Source organism: Neoarius graeffei, chromosome 18, assembly GCF_027579695.1.
Source record: "Neoarius graeffei isolate fNeoGra1 chromosome 18, fNeoGra1.pri, whole genome shotgun sequence".
NCBI classification, from domain to species: Eukaryota; Metazoa; Chordata; class Actinopteri; order Siluriformes; family Ariidae; genus Neoarius; species Neoarius graeffei.
This window is the reverse complement of record NC_083586.1, coordinates 60,502,539-60,523,582: the sequence shown is the minus strand read 5'-3', so window position 1 is coordinate 60,523,582 and position 21,044 is coordinate 60,502,539. Positions and strand designations below refer to the sequence as shown.

The 21,044-nt window shown below is 43.1% G+C and overlaps 1 protein-coding gene across 2 annotated transcripts in view; it reads left to right on the top strand.

Annotated features, from left to right (window-relative positions):
- The first annotated feature begins 13,799 nt into the window (after positions 1-13,799).
- The window catches only part of pkd1a (polycystic kidney disease 1a), a 160,432-nt gene continuing 153,187 nt past the window's right edge, over positions 13,800-21,044 (top strand). For both annotated transcript variants that reach the window (XM_060899131.1, XM_060899130.1), the window contains exon 1: positions 13,800-14,276. In XM_060899131.1, the coding sequence (XP_060755114.1) occupies positions 14,020-14,276 (257 nt within the window). In that variant the 5' untranslated portion in view covers positions 13,800-14,019. The remainder of the gene's footprint in view (positions 14,277-21,044) is intronic.

The window sequence follows — 21,044 nt, the reverse complement described above, 5'->3', positions numbered from 1 at the left end:
GAGAATTGGATCTTTGCCCTGTTGTTTCAGGGTGTTAAGTCTTGCATTAATCTCTCACACACACGCACACACACACACACACACATACACACACACACACACACACACACACACACACACACACACACACACACACACACAGTGTACGAACCTTTGCACATTCTTTTACACATTTACATATATTTACCCATAAAGCGAATTAACATAATTTAGTCTAGAAAATTTATCCAAACTGCATTTAATGGATGGATGGATGGATTGGTGTACTGATTTTTTGAAATTTTGGCTGGATTGATCCAAAAATTTAAACGCTGTCTCCATTTTCCACTCATGCTGTCCATACAACATGATGGATGGATGGATGGATGGATGGATGAATGTTCAGACATTTGGATAAATGGATGGTTGGATGGTGTTTGGATGGATAGATGCAGTCACCATTCCCCACTCATGCTGTCCAGATAAAGAATTAAAAATGATGGCTATGATGGGTAAATAGATGCATGGTTTATTGGATGGATGGATGGATGGATGGATGGATGGATGGATGGATGCATGAAAATATGAATGGATGAATGGTTGGACTCAAAGAGTATAAACAGTTGGATGGAGGATAATTGGATGAACAATGAATACATGGATGGAGAACACAAACCATCCACCCACCAATCCATCCATCTATCAATCCATCATCCATCTATTTCTCAATCAACCCATCTAGACAACTGTTTACACATCTGTTCTTTCTTCTAACCATCCATTTATTCATCCATCCAAACATCCAACAATCTATTTATCTACTTATTTACCAATCCATCCAACCAACATCCATCTATTTTCTATCCATCCATCAATCAATCCGTCCAAACAAACATCCATCTCTTCTTTCTTTTAACCATCCATCCATCTGTCAATTCATCAATGAACCCATCTAGACAACCATCTACACATCTGTTCTTTCTTCTAGCCATCCACTTATTAATCCATCCAACAATCTATTTATCTACTTATTTACCAATCCATCCAACCATCATCCATCTATTTTCTATCCATCCATCAATCAATCCGTCGAAACAAACATCCATCTCTTCTTTCTTTTAACCATCCATCCATCTGTCAATTCATCAATGAACCCATCTAGACAACCATCTACACATCTGTTCTTTCTTCTAGCCATCCACTTATTAATCCATCCAAACATCCAACAATCTATTTATCTACTTATTTACCAATCCATCCAACCATCATCCATCCATTTCCCATCCATCCATCCATCCATCCATCCATCCATCCATCCATCCATCCATCCATCCATCCATCCATCCATAAAAACATCCATCTGTTCTTTCTTTTAACCATCCATCCATCCATCCTAAACACAACCTGTAACTTTCCTTCATTTCTACACACACCTAAAACAGGAGTGAATGTAAATAATTTGCTCTGTAACATTACTCCATACTTCACATGATAGAAGAAAGAACAAATAGATGGAGGGATTCATGGATGGATAAATAAAAGACTTGTCTGTATTCTCATACTGTTCCTCTCAGCTCTCCTCTTCACACGGCTCTGTGCAGTGTCTGATCAGATCTTGGGGAAGCTAATCTAGTTCCTGGATTAGTCATAAAGACTGAGCCCGAGGGGAGGTTTTCTACTCACAATCTCTCTCTCTCTCTCTCTCTCTCTCTCTCTCTCTCTCTCTCTCTCTCGGCATTGTCTTTCCGAGGACCCATGTGCCATCAGCCTTTGCTCTCAACAAATCCCATTATATGAACCTGGCAGCTGAAATTACAGAAATCCATCATCAGCACAAATAGAGTTCTGAAGTGATTTCCAGCTGTGAATGTGATGATAATCGCCCCAAACCCGGTTTTACACCAAGCCTGGAACCGTTTCCCCCTGAAATGAATGAATTTGGTCCAGGTGCTTGGCACATTATGACTAACTCCATTTTGCTCTGTTTCTGTCTCTTGCTCGAGCAGGTACAGGTGCTTGTGTGGCTTTTGTTCAGGAGTGAGAGCATCCATCCATCCACTCCAGCAAAGTAAAGCAGGAGTGTCAAGCTTGTGCTACAGAGATTTGTGAGGGCAAATTCAGCATTTTAAGGATGAAAACAGGACACATGTGAGGCATTTGAATGATACCTCATGATGCCACAGCCATCAAGAGAGCAAAATTGGCTGTACTCTCAGTAATACTCTCTCTCCTGTCAATTACAACGACACTACCCAATTTGTGCAGAGGTTGGTGCATGGTGCTTTCCTCCAAGTGTGTTACTAACATTGCATAACTAGTTCAAAAATATGCAGCCGGAATTTGGCATCACATGCCTTGGAAGAAGCATGTCATGGCCTTCACCCTCCCTGGTTAGTAGCTGTCGTGTGATAGGGGAGAGTTGTCTAGTGGGTGGGAACTGGCCAATTGAAGAAAAAGGAGAAAATCAGTGGGAAAATGAATGTGCGGACAAACATGACTGTTATTTGTAAGCTTAAATTTCTGCTCTGGAAAATTTTACATACATTTATATAATAAAATATAAAACCTCCCCAGGTCACAGGCTGAACATAAGTATGAAGGTTAACAAATATGTACAACCCCGATTCCAAAAAAGTGGGGACAAAGTACAAATTGTAAATAAAAACGGAATGCAATAATTTACAAATCTCAAAAGCCGATATTGTATTCACAATAGAACATAGACAACATATCAAATGTCGAAAGTGAGACATTTTGAAATGTCATGCCAAATATTGGCTCATTTGAAATTTCATGACAGCAACACATCTCAAAAAAGTTGGGACAGGGGCAATAAGAGGCTGGAAAAGTTAAAGGTACAAAAAAGGAACAGCTGGAGGACCAAATTGCAACTCATTAGGTCAATTGGCAATAGGTCATTAACATGACTGGGTATAAAAAGAGCATCTTGGAGTGGCAGCGGCTCTCAGAAGTAAAGATGGGAAGAGGATCACCAATCCCCCTAATTCTGCGCCGACAAATAGTGGAGCAATATCAGAAAGGAGTTCGACAGTGTAAAATTGCAAAGAGTTTGAACATATCATCATCTACAGTGCATAATATCATCAAAAGATTCAGAGAATCTGGAAGAATCTCTGTGCGTAAGGGTCAAGGCCGGAAAACCATACTGGGTGCCCGTGATCTTCGGGCCCTTAGACGGCACTGCATCACATACAGGCATGCTTCTGTATTGGAAATCATAAAATGGGCTCAGGAATATTCCCAGAGAACATTATCTGTGAACACAATTCACCGTGCCATCTGCCGTTGCCAGCTAAAACTCTATAGCTCAAAGAAGAAGCCGTATCTAAACACGATCCAGAAGCGCAGACATCTTCTCTGGGCCAAGGCTCATTTAAAATGGACTGTGGCAAAGTGGAAAACTGTTCTGTGGTCAGACGAATCAAAATTTGAAGTTCTTTATGGAAATCAGGGACGCCGTGTCATTCGGACTAAAGAGGAGAAGGACGACCCAAGTTGTTATCAGCGCTCAGTTCAGAAGCCTGCATCTCTGATGGTATGGGGTTGCATTAGTGCGTGTGGTATGGGCAGCTTACACATCTGGAAAGACACCATCAATGCTGAAAGGTATATCCAGGTTCTAGAGCAACATATGCTCCCATCCAGACGACGTCTCTTTCAGGGAAGACCTTGCATTTTCCAACATGACAATGCCAAACCACATACTGCATCAATTACAGCATCATGGCTGCGTAGAAGAAGGGTCCGGGTACTGAACCGGCCAGCCTGCAGTCCAGATCTTTCACCCATAGAAAACATTTGGCGCATCATAAAACGGAAAATACAACAAAAAAGACCTAAGACAGTTGAGCAACTAGAATCCTACATTAGACAAGAATGGGTTAACATTCCTATCCCTAAACTTGAGCAACTTGTCTCCTCAGTCCCCAGACGTTTACAGACTGTTGTAAAGAGAAAAGGGGATGTCTCACAGTGGGAAACATGGCCTTGTCCCAACTTTTTTGAGATGTGGTGTTGTCATGAAATTTAAAATCACCTAATTTTTCTCTTTAAATGATACATTTTCTCAGTTTAAACATTTAATATGTCATCTATGTTCTATTCTGAATAAAATATGGAATTTTCCACATCATATGGAATATGAATGGAATCAGCTGATAAAATATGGAAACTTCCACATCATTGCATTCCGTTTTTATTTACAATTTGTACTTTGTCCCAACTTTTTTGGAATCAGGGTTGTAAATTAGCAGAACAAAATATATATTTTTTAAAAATCATATAAATAATTTTTTAAAAATTCATTTTGCATTTCATGTTAATGGTGTTGCTCAGGGAATGGGTTCTTGAATTGGTTCCATTCAGCAATCTTTGAACCTTGGTGCCAGCTAGAGACCCAGCCCACATTTTCACCAGTTTTGAATGGAACCGTTGTAATCAAGGATGCGTCATGAATGGAGGGCGTGGCACAATTCACAACGGGAGTAAACAATAGGAGCAAGATGGTGGAGCTCATTGATTACTTCCAAGCTTTTTGTTTTGTTATCAAAGATATTTGTTTTTGGTCCATTGCCTTCCCCATTCCTGCGCTCTGCTTCCTCTCCAAACTAATTGCACGCCCAATGATGTCATCACGGTTTGTGCTGGAAAAACCAGCTGGATTCTGGTTCCAGCAGGGAACCAACTTTTCAGGTTCCGAACCAATTTATTTTTAGTCGAAATGCTCTGAAAGGTTCAACATTTGCAGAAGCCATGGCCTAATAGTTAGAGAAGCAGCTATGGGACCAAAAGGTTGCCGGTTTGATTCCCTGGACCAGCAGGAATGGCTGAAGTGCCCTTGAGCAAGGCACCTAACTTCCAACTGCTCACCAGGCTGCTCTGGGTATGTTGTACATGGCTCTGAATAAGAGTGTCTGCTAAATGCCATTAATGTGATGTAATGTAACATTTGCTGCTCAAATCAGAACAGAACCCATTCCCTGTTGGTCAAAAAGGGGTAAAGAGTGGTGGATCAGTGCTTCCAGGGTCAAAGTTCAGCAGAATGAACAGCCATTTCAAGCAGCGCCAGGTGTGTTGACAAATTGACTTGTAAAATGGATCTTTTCTTCTGGATTGTTGGAGTTACACCTTTCAATGTTCCTGCAAAATTATTCTTTTACTAAAAAACATATTTAATAGGAAAATTTACAGATGCTGGTGTGATTAATGATGTGTGACATGCTGTTGGTGCCATTTTGGAAAATATCATCACTGGTGCAACAAACTATGCTGATGACATCAGTGAAGATTGGTAACTCCATCCATCCATTATCTTTAACTGCTTATCCTGTACAGGGTCACAGGCAAGCTGGAGCCTGTCCCAGCTGAATATGGGCGAGAGGCGGGGTACACCCTGGACAAGTTGGCAGGTTATCGCAGGGCTGACACATAGAGACAAATAACCATTCATGCTCACATCTACAGTCAGTTTAGAGCCACCAGTTAGCCTAACCTACATGTCTTTGGACTGTGGGGGAAACCCACACAGACAGAACATGCAAACTCCACATACTGTAGAAAGGCCCCCGTCGGCCACTGGGCTTGAACCTAGGACCTTCTTGCCATGAGGCGACAGTGCTAACCACTACACCACCATGCCACCCCAGGACTGGTAACTCCAGTGGCTTAAAGGGATTAACTAGGAAATGTTGAAATTACAGGGTTATGAAATGTCATTATACATTAATACAAGATGTTCTAGACGCAAAAAAATTAAACGGACTTTAGCTTAAAAAACATGTTAAAGTTGTAACATCAGTCCGTTGGGCCATTTCCCTGGGCGTGGCCGTACTGGATTAGCCAGATACATTGGATGGATGTATTAGGAGACGAAAACGTGGTTGGCACTGCGTGACTTAGGATTCCGCATGTCTTCTTCATTCCTTCCTGGATCCGAGACGTTTGTCCGAGTGGCTTCATCAAGTAAAGCAAGAAAACTTTACTCCTGGAAAAAGCAGCAAATTGTCCAGTGAGCATTTTACAGAAGATTGTGCATTTATGGAGGACTTGGATGAAAAAATCACTGGGAAAAAGTGAGACACGACCCAGAAGCAACAACTGAAGCCAGATGCAATCCCGAATTTGTTTCACCACGAAACACCGGCAGCACAACAGCACACCGTGTAACGCATCAAACGCATAGAAGATAAGCAGGTCAATATTGTTTTTTAAGTAAACAGGCAATAAACGATCCACTACTTTATATTGATTCCTTTTCTAATCCTGCATTGGCATAATTTTTCTTGAGAAATGCAAACAAATTGACTGAGAAGTCACGCCAGACCATAATATTATACTGTAGTCTAGCACAGCATGCACTTGTACACCTCTGCTGTGCTCGCGGAAAATGACATCACGCACGATGGAGTTATGGCGGCCTCGCTGACAAAAAATAGTCCTCTCTATTTTCATCACTTTAGTGGTTATATCATGAAGAACAAATTCAACATGCAGCTTTTTTTTATAAAGGACAGACATAAAGACTGACTTTTAGCTCAATTTGTTTATTTGCGAAATATTTTCTTGAAAGTAACGGCACCAGGCGGCACGGTGGTGTAGTGGTTAGCGCTGTCGCCTCACAGCAAGAAGGTCCTGGGTTCGAGCCCCGGGGCCGGCGAGGGCCTTTCTGTGTGGAGTTTGCATGTTCTCCCCGTGTCCGCGTGGGTTTCCTCCGGGTGCTCCGGTTTCCCCCACAGTCCAAAGACATGCAGGTTAGGTTAACTGGTGACTCTAAATTGACCGTAGGTGTGAATGTGAGTGTGAATGGTTGTCTGTGTCTATGTGTCAGCCCTGTGATGACCTGGCGACTTGTCCAGGGTGTACCCCGCCTTTCACCCGTAGTCAGCTGGGATAGGCTCCAGCTTGCCTGTGACCCTGTAGAACAGGAAAAAGCGGCTAGAGATAATGAGATGAGATGTAATGGCACCAGATTATAGATGAAGAACACTGGGTATTCATTCAAAAAAGAATTTCGTTACAGTCGCAAATTCCTAAATAGAATCTAAAAATAATTCAATTAGAACATTTTCTTCTTCTTCTTCTTCTTTTGGCTGCTCCCGATTAGGGGTCGCCACAGCGGATCTTTCGTCTCCATTGCTCCCTGTCTTCCGCATCCTTCTCTACCACACCTGCCACTTTCATGTCCTCTCTCACCACATCCATGTATCTCCTCTTTGGCCTTCCTCGTTTTCGTTTGCCTGGCAGCTCCATCCTCAACATTCTCCTTCCCACATGCTCTGCATCTCTTCTCAGGATGTGCCCAGACCATCTCAGTCTCCTCTCTCTTAGCTTCATTCCCAAGCTCTCCACATGTGCTGTCCCTCTGATGTGCTCGTTCCTTATCCTGTCCAACCTCCCATCGCAAACTTTAACATCCTCAACTCCGCCACCTCCAACTTTGCCTCCTGTCTCTTCGTTAAGGGTACGGTCTCCAATCCATACATCACAGCTGGTCTCACTGCTGTCTTATACATCTTACCTTTCACTTTTGCTGGGACTTTCCAATCACAAATGACTCCCGAAATCCTTCTCCAACTGCTCCACCCTTCCTGCTCTCTCTTTCTCACCTCACTATCGCAGCCCCCATTTTCCTGCACAGTTGACCCCAGGTACTTGAATTCACCAACTTTCTTTACATCTACTCCTCGCATCTTCACTACACTCTCATCCCCGTTCTCATTGATGCACATGTATTCTGTTTTGCTCCTGCTCACCTTCATTCCTCTTCGTTCCAATGCATACCTCCATCTCTCCAAACCCAACTCAACCTCCTTTCTACTATCACCACATATCACAACATCATCCGCAAACATCATGTTCCATGGTGACTCTTGCCTCACTTCGTCCGTCAAGCTATCCATCACTATGGCAAACAAGAAAGGACTCAAAGCAGATCCTTGATGACGTCCCACCTTCACCTTGAACCATTCAGTTGTTCCAACTGCACACCTCACTGCTGTTTCACTGTTCTCATACATGTCTTGCACCACTCTGATATACTTCTCATTCACTCCACTCTTTCTCATACAATACCATAACTCATCTCTCGGCACTCTATCGTATGCCTTCTCCAGGTCTACAAACACACACTGTAGCTTTCTCTGGCCTTCTCTGTACTTCTCCATTAACATTCTTAAAGCAAAAATTGCATCCAATTCAATTAGAACATTTTGCTGGTTGGAAAGTCATCATATTATATTTTGAAAATGACCCACCTGGGGGGCGGCACGGTGGTGTAGTGGTTAGCGCTGTCACCTCACAGCAAGAAGGTCCTGGGTTTGAGCCCCGGGGCCGGCGAGGGCCTTTCTGTGCGGAGTTTGCATGTTCTCCCCGTGTCCGCGTGGGTTTCCTCCGGGTGCTCCGGTTTCCCCCCACAGTCCAAAGACATGCAGGTTAGGTTAACTGGTGACTCTAAATTGACCGTAGGTGTGAATGTGAGTGTGAATGGTTGTCTGTGTCTATGTGTCAGCCCTGTGATGACCTGGCGACTTGTCCAGGGTGTACCCCGCCTTTCGCCCGTAGTCAGCTGGGATAGGCTCCAGCTTGCCTGCGACCCTGTAGAAGGATAAAGCGGCTAGAGATAATGAGATGAGATGAGATGACCCACCTGTAGGCGGCACGGTGGTGTAGTGGTTAGCGCTGTCGCCTCACAGCAAGAAGGTCCGGGTTCGAGCCCTGTGGCCGGCGAGGGCCTTTCTGTGCGGAGTTTGCATGTTCTCCCCATGTCCACGTGGGTTTCCTCCGGGTGCTCCGGTTTCCCCCACAGTCCAAAGACATGCAGGTTAGGTTAACTGGTGACTCTAAATTGAGCGTAGGTGTGAATGTGAGTGTGAATGGTTGTCTGTGTCTATGTGTCAGCCCTGTGATGACCTGGCGACTTGTCCAGGGTGTACCCCGCCTTTCGCCTGTAGTCAGCTGGGATAGGCTCCAGCTTGCCTGCGACCCTGTAGAAGGATAAAGCAGCTAGAGATAATGAGATGAGATGAGACCCACCTGTAGCAGGACTTTTTTTTTCTTTGCGCTAGAGTTACAGAATCATACAGGATGAGATGTCTCATTGGCCTCCCATATAAAAATGAGAAGGAACCTAATGGGGGAAGCCATGACCTAATGGTTAGAGAAGCAGCTTTGGGACCAAAAGGTCACCGGTTCAATTCCCTGGACCCCAACTGCTCCCCAGGCTGCTCTGGATGTGTTGTACATCGCTCTGGATAAAAGCGTCTGCTAAATCCATGTAATCCATCCATTATCTCTATCCTGTTCTACAAGGTCGCAGACCAGCTGGAGCCTATCCCAGCTGACTATGGGTGAGAGGCAGGGTACACCCTGGACAAGTTGCCAGGTCATCACAGGCTAAATACATATAATGTAAAAAGTAAATATTTTCAACTGATGAGAAATCTGGCCACAAGTTCATCACACCCAGCCGCGAATGACTCGCGAGTTCGTTAAGCAATCCGTCATAAGGAAAATATTCTGTGAACTCAGAGAAAAACCTAGCGTTTGACTTTCTGGTTAGCTGATGTTTAATAACCTTTTGGGAAATAAAGGCTAAGGCACGTCAGTAACAGAAAGAAATCTTCACTGGAGTATTATACAATATTTAGTGAGCTAAAATACCAAACATTATATTAAGCAGAGTAGCAGTTAGGTGCCTTACTCAAGGAGGCTTCAGCCATTCCTGCTGGTCTAGGGAATTGAACCAGTGACCGTTTGGTCCCAAAGTGGCTTCTTTAACCATTAGGCCATGCCTTCCCCATTTACATATGTCCGCTTCAGTGTCAATACTTTTTGACTTTGAATTAAATGAATATTTGGCTCTATATACAGTATATTCACTATATATATGAATTAAGATTTGAAAACAGAATTCACATTTTTACTGACGTACAGATTCTCCGAACTTTTTTCCAACCTTGATGTGTGTTTGTTTGATCCAGTAATACATCTGTCACACACCTGCTCTCTTGTCATCTTGTCAGACATTCTGTTTTTTCTTTTGTCTTCTCTCTCTCTCTTTGTACATTTCTCTCTCTGTATGTCTCTCTCTCACTGTACGTCTCTCTCTTTCTGTCTTTGTGTCTCTCTCTCTTTCTTTGTACATCTGTCTCTCTCCCTCTCTGTACATCTCTCTCTCTCGCTCTCTCTTTGTACATTTCTCTCTCTCTACGTCTCTCTCTCACTGTACGTCTCTCTCTTTCTCTGTCTTTGTATGTCTCTCTCTCTTTCTTTGTACATCTCTCTCTCGCTCTCTCTCTTTGTACATTTCTCTCTCTGTACGTCTCTCTCTCACTGTACGTCTCTCTCTCTCTCGCTCTTTCTCTGTCTTTGTATGTCTCTCTCTCTTTGTACGTCTCTCTCCCTCTCTCTCTCTGTACATCTCTCTCTCTCTCTCTCTGTACATGTCTCTCTCTCTCTCTCCTTCTCTCTCTGTTCTTTTATTCATAGCTTGCAATGAGATGTGAGATTTCAATAACACCCAGACAGACCACTGACCCTCATGCTCACACCTCCTGATCAGGGAGAGAGAGAGAGAGAGAGAGAGAGAGAGTGATTATTCATCACCAATACCAAATTTCAGCTGATATTTGGTGGCCTTTGAAGTCAAGACTCTTCGAACACGGAAACTGATTTGTGTTTCACACCTGGATCAGAAACGTTTTCCTTTATATTACTCTCACGTTCACACAATGAGACCAGCAGCACGTTGAGCTTTTATCAGCTGTGCGGGGCTTCGAACTCAACCACGCTGAAAAAAACAAATGATGGAACAAAGAGAATGAAAAGCAGCTCTGATTTTATCAGCCTAAGATGGGAGATGAGATGAGATGGGAGATGTTTGTAAAGGCTCCAAAAACTTTTCAAAGCCTTCATTATGTCTCACCAGTTACTGCGGGTTTAGTACCGGAGAGTAGAAACTAGTGATAAACAGCCAGGGGGAAACACAGTGGTGCTTGAAAGTTTGTGAACCCTTTAGAATTTTCTATATTTCTGCATAAATGTGATCGAAAACATCGTCAGATTTTCACACGAGTCCTAACAGTAGATAAAGAGAACCCAGTTAAACAAATGAGACAAAAATATTACACTGTCATTTATTTATTGATCTGATGTTATATATGGGTGGCACGGTGGTGTAGTGGTTAGCGCTGTCACCTCACAGCAAGAAGGTCCGGGTTCGAGCCCCGTGGCCGGCGAGGGTCTTTCTGTGTGGAGTTTGCATGTTCTCCCCGTGTCCGCGTGGGTTTCCTCCGGGTGCTCCGGTTTCCCCCACAGTCCAAAGACATGCAGGTTAGGTTAACTGGTGACTCTAAATTGACCGTAGGTGTGAATGTGAGTGTGAATGGTTGTCTGTGTCTATGTGTCAGCCCTGTGATGACCTGGCGACTTGTCCAGGGTGTACCCCGCCTTTCGCCCGTAGTCAGCTGGGATAGGCTCCAGCTTGCCTGCGACCCTGTAGAACAGGATAAAGCGGCTAGAGATAATGAGATGAGACGTTATATATCAGTGAGTGGCAGAAGTATGTGAACCCTTAGGATTAGCAGATAATCTCAAGGTGAAATTAGAGTCAGGTGTTTTTAATTAATGGGATGACAATCAGGTGTGAGAGGAGGAAGAGGAGAGTTGATGAGGAAAAGGAGAACTGATGAGGAAGAGGAGGAGAGCTGATGAAGAAGAGGAAGAGAGCTGATGATGAGGAGAAGAGATGATGGTAAAGAGGAAGAGAGTTGATGATGAAGATGAGGAGAGCTGATGATGAAGATGAAGAGAGCTGATGATGAAGAGGAGAGCTGATGAAGATGAGGAGAGCTGATGAAGTGGGAGAGCTAATGATGAGGAAGAGAGATGATGAAGAGGAGGAGAGCTGATGAGGAAGAGGAAGAGAGGTGATGAAGAGGAGGAGAACTGATGAGGAAGAGAGATGATGAAGAGGAGAAGAGATGATGAGGAGAAGAGCTGACGATGAAGATGAGGAGAGATGATGATGGAGAGGAAGAGAGATGATGAAGATGAGGAGAGATGATGAGGAAGAGAGATGATGAAGAGGAGGAGAGCTGATGATGAAGAGGAGGAGAGCTGATGATGAACAGGAGAAGAGATGATGAAGAGGAGGAGAGCTGATGGTGAAGAGAAGAGATGATGAAGACAGCTGATGATGAGAGATGATAAAGAGGAAGAGAGTTGATGATGAAGATGAGGAGAGCTGATGAGTGAAGAGGAGGAGAGCTGATGATGAAGATGAGGAGAGCTGATGAGTGAAGAGGAGGAGAGCTGATGAGTGAAGATGAGGAGAGCTGATGATGAAGATGAGGAGAGCTGATGAGTGAAGAGGAGAGCTGATGATGAAGATGAGGAGAGCTGATGAGTGAAGAGGAGGAGAGCTGATGAGTGAAGATGAGGAGAGCTGATGAGTGAAGAGGAGGAGAGCTGATGATGAAGATGAGGAGAGCTGATGAGTGAAGAGGAGAGCTGATGATGAAGATGAGGAGAGCTGATGAGTGAAGAGGAGAGCTGATGAGTGAAGAGGAGATGATGATGAGTGAAGAGGAGAGCTGATGAGTGAAGAGGAGATGATGATGAGTGAACATGAGGAGATGATGATGATGAAGAGGAGGAGAGCTGATGATGAAGATGAGGAGAGCTGATGAGTGAAGAGGAGAGCTGATGAGTGAAGATGAGGAGAGCTGATGATGAAGATGAGGAGAGCTGATGAGTGAAGATGAGGAGAGCTGATGATGAAGATGAGGAGAGCTGATGAGTGAAGAGGAGAGCTGATGATGAAGATGAGGAGAGCTGATGAGTGAAGATGAGGAGAGCTGATGATGAAGATGAGGAGAGCTGATGAGTGAAGATGAGGAGAGCTGATGAGTGAAGATGAGGAGAGCTGATGAGTGAAGATGAGGAGAGCTGATGATGAAGATGAGGAGAGCTGATGAGTGAAGAGGAGAGCTGATGAGTGAAGATGAGGAGATGATGATGAAGAGGAGGAGAGCTGATGAGTGAAGAGGAGATGATGATGAGTGAAGAGGAGATGATGATGAGTGAAGAGGAGAGCTGATGAGTGAAGAGGAGATGATGATGAGTGAAGAGGAGAGCTGATGAGTGAAGATGAGGAGATGATGAGTGAAGAGGAGAGCTGATGAGTGAAGAGGAGAGCTGATGAGTGAAGAGGAGATGATGAGTGAAGAGGAGATGATGATGAGTGAAGAGGAGAGCTGATGAGTGAAGAGGAGAGCTGATGAGTGAAGAGGAGATGATGATGAGTGAAGAGGAGAGCTGATGAGTGAAGAGGAGAGCTGATGAGTGAAGAGGAGATGATGATGAGTGAAGAGGAGAGCTGATGAGTGAAGAGGAGATGATGATGAGTGAAGAGATGATGATGAGTGAAGAGGAGAGCTGATGAGTGAAGAGGAGCTGATGAGTGAAGAGGAGAGCTGATGAGTGAAGAGGAGATGATGAGTGAAGAGATGATGATGAGTGAAGAGGAGATGATGAGTGAAGATGAGGAGATGATGATGATGAAGAGGAGGAGAGCTGGTAAACTGTGCACAGAAAGAGTAGTTGTCAGTAAAACGGTGTGAAACTCATGCGCTTGCGGTGTGAAGCAGGTTTTCAGTGCCACTCTGCTCAACATCTCCTCTGATGGAGACTCTGCAAACTGCAGAGCTTCTCCAGGAGGAGGAGGAGGAAGTTCTGGTGGAAATTTTTGGAGTTTGAAACGTGTGTTGTTTTTTTTCTCCTCCCTGAAGTGGAGCAGTCAGTTCCGTTCCCCGTGCAGCAGAGGGGGACTTCAGCATCGCTCGAGCTCTTCAAGAAAAGAAAAGAAAAGAAAAGAGCCCGAGCAGGAGGAGGAGGAGGAGGAGAGGGACAACAGGGCGCTTTGAGGAGAACAACTTTTGTACTTTCAAGTTTCTCTTATGAAAACCGGGCACTTTCCGTCTCGCGCGCGCCGAGGAGCCGTTGCGCGATGTGACCGGAGCGATGCGGTGTAGGAATGGACCGACGCGCTCCAGGCCGAAGCATCATGGCGTCGTCTGTCTCTCCGCGCTCGCGCCGCCGCTGCTGCTGCTCTTCTCCGCGCTGCTGCTCGGGGCGGCGGGGGAAGGCCGCGCGTGCGCCCCGTGTCCCGGGAACTGCTCGTGCACGCCTGTGGGAGCGCAGTGCGCGGTGAACTGCTCGGGCCGCGGGCTGGAGTGGAGCCCCGCCGCCACCGAGCTGCCCACCGACACCAGCATCCTGTGAGTGACCCGAGTGTGTGTGCGCGTGCGTGTGCGTGTTGGAACGTGTTCTTTGCGGGCCCCGGGATTTGTGCACGTGATCATTCCTGTAGTAGTCGGTATGAGATGCGGTTTGTTTATACCGATGCGGTTCTTGTTATGAAACTCGCACCGTTACGCGCGCGCGCTCCCGCCCTTCTATTTACTCTGCAAAAAGTTTCTCAGGTCACGTGCTTCATTACGCGTCATAACTTTTACTTTTCATGTATCATTTCTCTCAGGAGCAGCTCGATACGACCAAAACATCACATCACGGTTCTCTGCGATACACACGATATATTTAGATATTACAGTGGTGCTTGAAAGTTTGTGAACCCTTTAGAATTTTCTACATTTCTGCATAAATATGACCTAAAACATCATCAGATTTTCACACAAGTCCTAAAAGTAGATAAAGAGAACCCAGTTCAACAAATGAGACAAAAATATTATACTCGGTCATTTATTTATTGAGGAAAATGATCCAATATTATATATCTGCAGCTAATTTGAAGGTGAAATTAGATTCAGGTGTTTTCAATCAATGGGATGACAATCAGGTGTGAGTGGGCACCCTGTTTTATTTAAAGAACAGGGATCTATCAAAGTCTGAGCTTCACAACACGTGTTTGTGGAAGTGTATCACGGCACGAACAAAGGAGATTTCTGAGGACCTCGGAAAAAAGCGTTGTTGATGCTCATCAGGCATCTCTAAAGAATTTGGACTCCACCAATCCACAGTCAGACAGATTGTGTACAAATGGAGGAAATTCAAAACCATTGTTACCCTCCCCAGGAGTGGTCAACCAACAAAGATCACTCCGAGAGCAAGGCATGTAATAGTCGGCGAGGTCACAAAGGACCCCAGGGTAACTTCTAAGCAACTGAAGGCCTCTCTCACATTGGTTAATGTTCATGTTCATGAGTCCACCATCAGGAGAACACTGAACAACAATGATGTGCATGGCAGGGTTGCAAGGAGAAAGCCACTGCTCTCCAAAAAGAACATTGCTGCTCGTCTGCACTTTGCTAAAGATCATGTGGACAAGCCAGAAGGCTATTGGAAAAATGTTTTGTGGATGGATGAGACCAAAATAGAACTTTTTGGTTTAAATGAGAAGTGTTTTGGTGAAAGGAAAACACTGCATTCCAGTATAAGAACCTTATCCCATCTGTGAAACATGGTGGTGGTAGTATCATGGTTTGGGCCTGTTTTGGTTCATCTGCACCAGGACGGCTTGCCATCACTGATGGAACAATGAATTCTGAATTATACCAGCAAATTCTAAAGGAAAATGTCAGGACATCTGTCCATGAACTGAATCTCGAGAGAAGGTGGGTCATGCAGCAAGACAACGACCCAAAGCACACAAGTCGTTCTACCAAAGAATGGTTAAAGAAGAATAAAGTGAATGTTTTGGAATGGCCAAGTCAAAGTCCTGACCTTAATCCAATGGAAATGTTGTGGAAGGACCTGAAGTGAGCAGTTCATGTGAGGAAACCCACCAACATCCCAGAGCTGAAGCTGTTCTGTACGGAGGAACGGGCTAAAATTCCTCCAAGCCGGTGTGCAGGACTGATCAACAGTTACCGGAAACGTTTAGTTGCAGTTATTGCTGCACAAGGGGGGTCACACCAGATACTGAAAGCAAAGGGTCACATACTTTTGCCACTCACAGATATGTAATATTGGATCATTTTCCTCAATAAATAAATGACCAAGTATAATATTTTTGTCTCATTTGTTTAACTGGGTTCTCTTTATCTACTTTCAGGACTTGTGTGAAAATCTGATGATGTTTTAGGTCATATTTATGCAGAAATATAGAAAATTCTAAAGCGTTCACAAACTTTCAAGCACCACTGTGTGTAAAAAAAATATATATATAATTTCAGAAAAAACTAGTGTTTGATGATACTTTCATTTAATGTCAATAAAAATAAATTAAGACTGGGGGCGTCGTGGCTCAGGTGGTTAAGGCGCTATACCATGAATGCGGGCGACCCGGGTTCGATTCCGGCCCGAGGTCATTTCCCGACCCCTTCCCGTCTCTCTCTCTCCCGCTCATTTCCTGTCTCTACACTGTCCTATCCAATAAAGGTGCAAAAAGCCCAAAAAAATATCTTAAAAAAAATAAATAAATAAATTAAGACTGAAAAGGAGGGGAAAATAAATACTTTAAAAAAGGACCATTTTATAATTTTAAATATTTAAAAAAAAAAATTCCAGTCCGCTGCTTGTAACGAATCTGAAATTAGCGTGTAGGCTGTGTATGATGAGATTGAGTGGAATAACTGTTTTATTCTATCCACATTCACTGGGGTTTGAGAAATGGAGCACTTTTATTTTTTCCAAATTCGATAAATAAACACTTTTTTTATACAAAACTGCTTAGAATGTAAACAAACCAGCGAAATGACAGGAACAATTTGTGAAAAATGCCATAATAATTCTTGAGAAATTAAAAAAGATGCGTACTTCAAATACTTTTTATTTCGTACTCTGTTGGTTCACCAACACGCTCCGACATTTTGTTTTTCTCTACTCGCAGTATAGATGACTTGCAATCACGTGATCAAAATGTGCTACATCATGAGCGTCCACCATGATGGTGGATAAACAAAGCAACCAGGACGGCAGCCGCTGAAATCGTGTCTGTAAACTGCTGAATTTTCTCAGTATTACCACGATTTGAACGCTCAAGCGAAGATTCGATACAAAGAGAAGATAAAGTCAGACTTTATTGAAGATAAGCCACTTCTACCGACCATCGAGTACCCAGATATCACATTCTATCTGGCTCTGCTGCCGAAGAATCGAGTCCGACCTTGGACGGAACATAGCCCATGTTCTGAGCAGGTGCCCAGTCTGGATTGTTTCTATCATATCATTTTGCTGGTGCTCCTAGAAGTGAAACGGTAATACACGTGTTAAAATTATAACAACGACCGAGTGAACCACGACAAGAGAGAACGCTCATTTTATTGCAAAATTCCAGCAACACGAAATAAAATTCTTCCGTGATATTATCGAGAAAGCTTTGGAATCTCACTGGAGATTAAATGATCACCGCAAACACGAGCTGTTTTGGTTTTAGTCTCTGTTAGATCAGCCCTGCCGATGTTATTCGGCCGCGCTCGTTTCCTCTCCGTACTAAGCCTCAGGGTTTCCTCGCCCTCTTTCCAAATCACGGACGGAATTCTAAAAAATCGGAACGTGCCACGGTCACGAGTCTTATTGTGACCACGACCATATACAGCATAAAGATACGGCCGAGCTAAAAGAACGCTTAAAGCAGTGGAAAAACAAAGAGAGTTGCGCACATGTGACTATGTTTTGTATGGAATGTCGCTTGACCCCACATTTGTATCTCCACCAACATGGCCGACATCCGGGTTTCTATTTTGCTTTGCAAGCCAAGGATATGAGCTGATATCTTCGTAGTAGAGTAGCCAATCAGAGCACACGATTGCTCATATCCAATGAATGTGGATAGAATAAATAAAGATATCAGGATTTCTAAAAAAAAAAAAAAAGTGTATCACGGCACCTGGATGGATATTCTATCACAAAGCCCTGTTTTCTCTTTATTTGTTTCTTTGTTTATTTTTAAATCCGTCTCATTATTTTAAACAAATCTACAACCCCGATTCCAAAAAAGTTGGGACAAAATACAAATTGTAAATAAAAACGGAATGCAATGATGTGGAAGTTTCAAAATTCCATATTTTATTCAGAATAGAACATAGATGACATATCAAATGTTTAAACTGAGAAAATGTATCATTTAAAGAGAAAAATTAGGTGATTTTAAATTTCATGACAACAACACATCTCAAAAAAGTTGGGACAAGGCCATGTTTCCCACTGTGAGACATCCCCTTTTCTCTTTACAACAGTCTGTAAACGTCTGGGGACTGAGGAGACAAGTTGCTCAAGTTTAGGGATAGGAATGTTAACCCATTCTTGTCTAATGTAGGATTCTAGTTGCTCAACTGTCTTAGGTCTTTTTTGTCGTATCTTCCGTTTTATGATGCGCCAAATGTTTTCTATGGGTGAAAGATCTGGACTGCAGGCTGGCCAGTTCAGTACCCGGACCCTTCTTCTACGCAGCCATGATGCTGTAATTGATGCAGTATGTGGTTTGGCATTGTCATGTTGGAAAATGCAAGGTCTTCCCTGAAAGAGACGTCGTCTGGATGGGAGCATATGTTGCTCTAGAACCTGGATATACCTTTCAGCATTGATGGTGTCTTTCCAGATGTGTAAGCTGCCCATGCCACACGCACTAATGCAGCCCCATACCATCAGAGATGCAGGCTTCTGAACTGAGCGCTGATAACAACTTGGCTCGTCCTTCTCCTCTTTAGTCCGAATGACACGGCGTCCCTGATTTCCATAAAGAACTTCAAATTTTGATTCGTCTGACCACAGAACAGTTTTCCACTTTGCCACAGTCCATTTTAAATGAGCCTTGGCCCAGAGAAGACGTCTGCGCTTCTGGATCATGTTTAGATACGGCTTCTTCTTTGAACTATAGAGTTTTAGTTGGCAACAGCGGATGGCATGGTGAATTGTGTTCACAGATAATGTTCTCTGGAAATATTCCTGAGCCCATTTTGTGATTTCCAATACGGAAGCATGCCTGTATGTGATGCAGTGCCGTCTAAGGGCCCGAAGATCACGGGCACCCAGTATGGTTTTCCGGCCTTGACCCTTACGCACAGAGATTCTTCCAGATTCTCTGAATCTTTTGATGATATTATGCACTGTAGATGATGATATGTTCAAACTCTTTGCAATTTTACACTGTCGAACTCCTTTCTGATATTGCTCCACTATTTGTCGGTGCAGAATTAGGGGGATTGGTGATCCTCTTCCCATCTTTACTTCTGAGAGCCGCTGCCACTCCAAGATGCTCTTTTTATACCCAGTCATGTTAATGACCTATTGCCAATTGACCTAATGAGTTGCAATTTGGTCCTCCAGCTGTTCCTTTTTTGTACCTTTAACTTTTCCAGCCTCTTATTGTTCCTGTCCCAACTTTTTTGAGATGTGTTGCTGTCATGAAATTTCAAATGAGCCAATATTTGGCATGAAATTTCAAAATGTCTCACTTTTGACATTTGATATGTTGTCTATGTTCTATTGTGAATACAATATCAGTTTTTGAGATTTGTAAATTATTGCATTCCATTTTTATTTACAATTTGTACTTTGTCCCAACATTTTTGGAATCGGGGTTGTACAACGGAATAAGTTTTTTTTTTTCATGTAAATATTCAGTGTTGTGAAAATGTAAAGTTCCAGCTTTCCATCTGACTGATTCACAGCACTGACACTGGAGACTCCTTCCACAAACACGGCCACGGCCTTTTAACCTCCGAGCATGTCGAGTGTTTATTAATCTGTAATGAAAAGTATGTATTAGTTTTATAATAATAATAGATTATTATTTAACTATTCTACAGTGGCAGTGATTTATTTTCAAAGCGTTTATTTCAAATCCCTGCTCAAATGTTTTGTATGGAGTCACAGGAGCGCCATGAAAAAGCATAAATCTGTAAAAGGACGAGAAAATAAATAAAAATAAAGGAAAATCCAATGGCCAAAAGATCGTTAAGATGTCGATAAGCAGCAGTGTAGCCGCCGCTCTAGTTATTTTTTAAATTTATTTATAAAGTAAAGGGCCGTCACATCAAATATTGACTTTGTTTCATTTATTATAGTTTAATAAGTCCTTTATAGATTTTTTTTAATGTTAAAACAGTTAATTTCTTTAGGTGTCTTTTCTCTACACGCGCCTAAGACTTTTGTGTGTGTGTGTGTGTGTGTGTGTGTGTGTGTGTGTGTGTGTGTATAAAATCAGTACCAGTCAAAAGTTTGGACACGCCTTCTAATTTAATCTTTATTTTTATTAATTAAAAGTCACTTCTTCATGTCTTAAAGTAATGATGGATGTCGTTTGTCTTTACTTAGTTGTTCAGTTCTTGATGTAATATGTACGGATTTCTACAGCTGTGGTGTGAAATAGGGCTGTTTATTTATTTGTTGTATTGTTATTATTTACTATTTACTGTATTTTGATCTCAAATGCATTAAGAAGGCAAGAAATTACCTTTTGACGAGACACCTGTTAATTGAAAAGCGTTCCAGGTGACGACCTCGTGAAGCTGGTTAAGATGATGCCAGTAGTGTGGAAAGCATCATCAAGGGAAATGCTGAAGAATTTTTGAAAAATATAAAAATCAAGCATTTTGTCTTTTAAACACTTTTTTTTTCATAAAGTTACCACATAATTCCGTATATGTTCCAGATGTTATTTCATAGTTGTGATGTATTTACTATAAAAAGTGGTCCAAATACAGAATGAGCGAGTAGAGTAGGGGTGTACAAACTTTTGGTCAGTACTGTATGTGTATGAATATAATAGAGATATTTAAAATCTTCCAGTATGTCATGCTTACTTACAAGATGGACACCAAAATAACAATATATAACATATTTACATTTTATATGTAATTATGGGTGACACGGTGGTGTAGTGGTTAGTGCTGTCGCCTCACAGCAAGAAGGTCCTGGGTTCGAGCCCCGGGGCCGGCGAGGGCCTTTCTGTGTGGAGTTTGCATGTTCTCCCCGTGTCCGCGTGGGTTTCCTCCGGGTGCTCCGGTTTCCCCCACAGTCCAAAGACATGCAGGTTAGGTTAACTGGTGACTCTAAATTGAGCGTAGGTGTGAATGTGAGTGTGA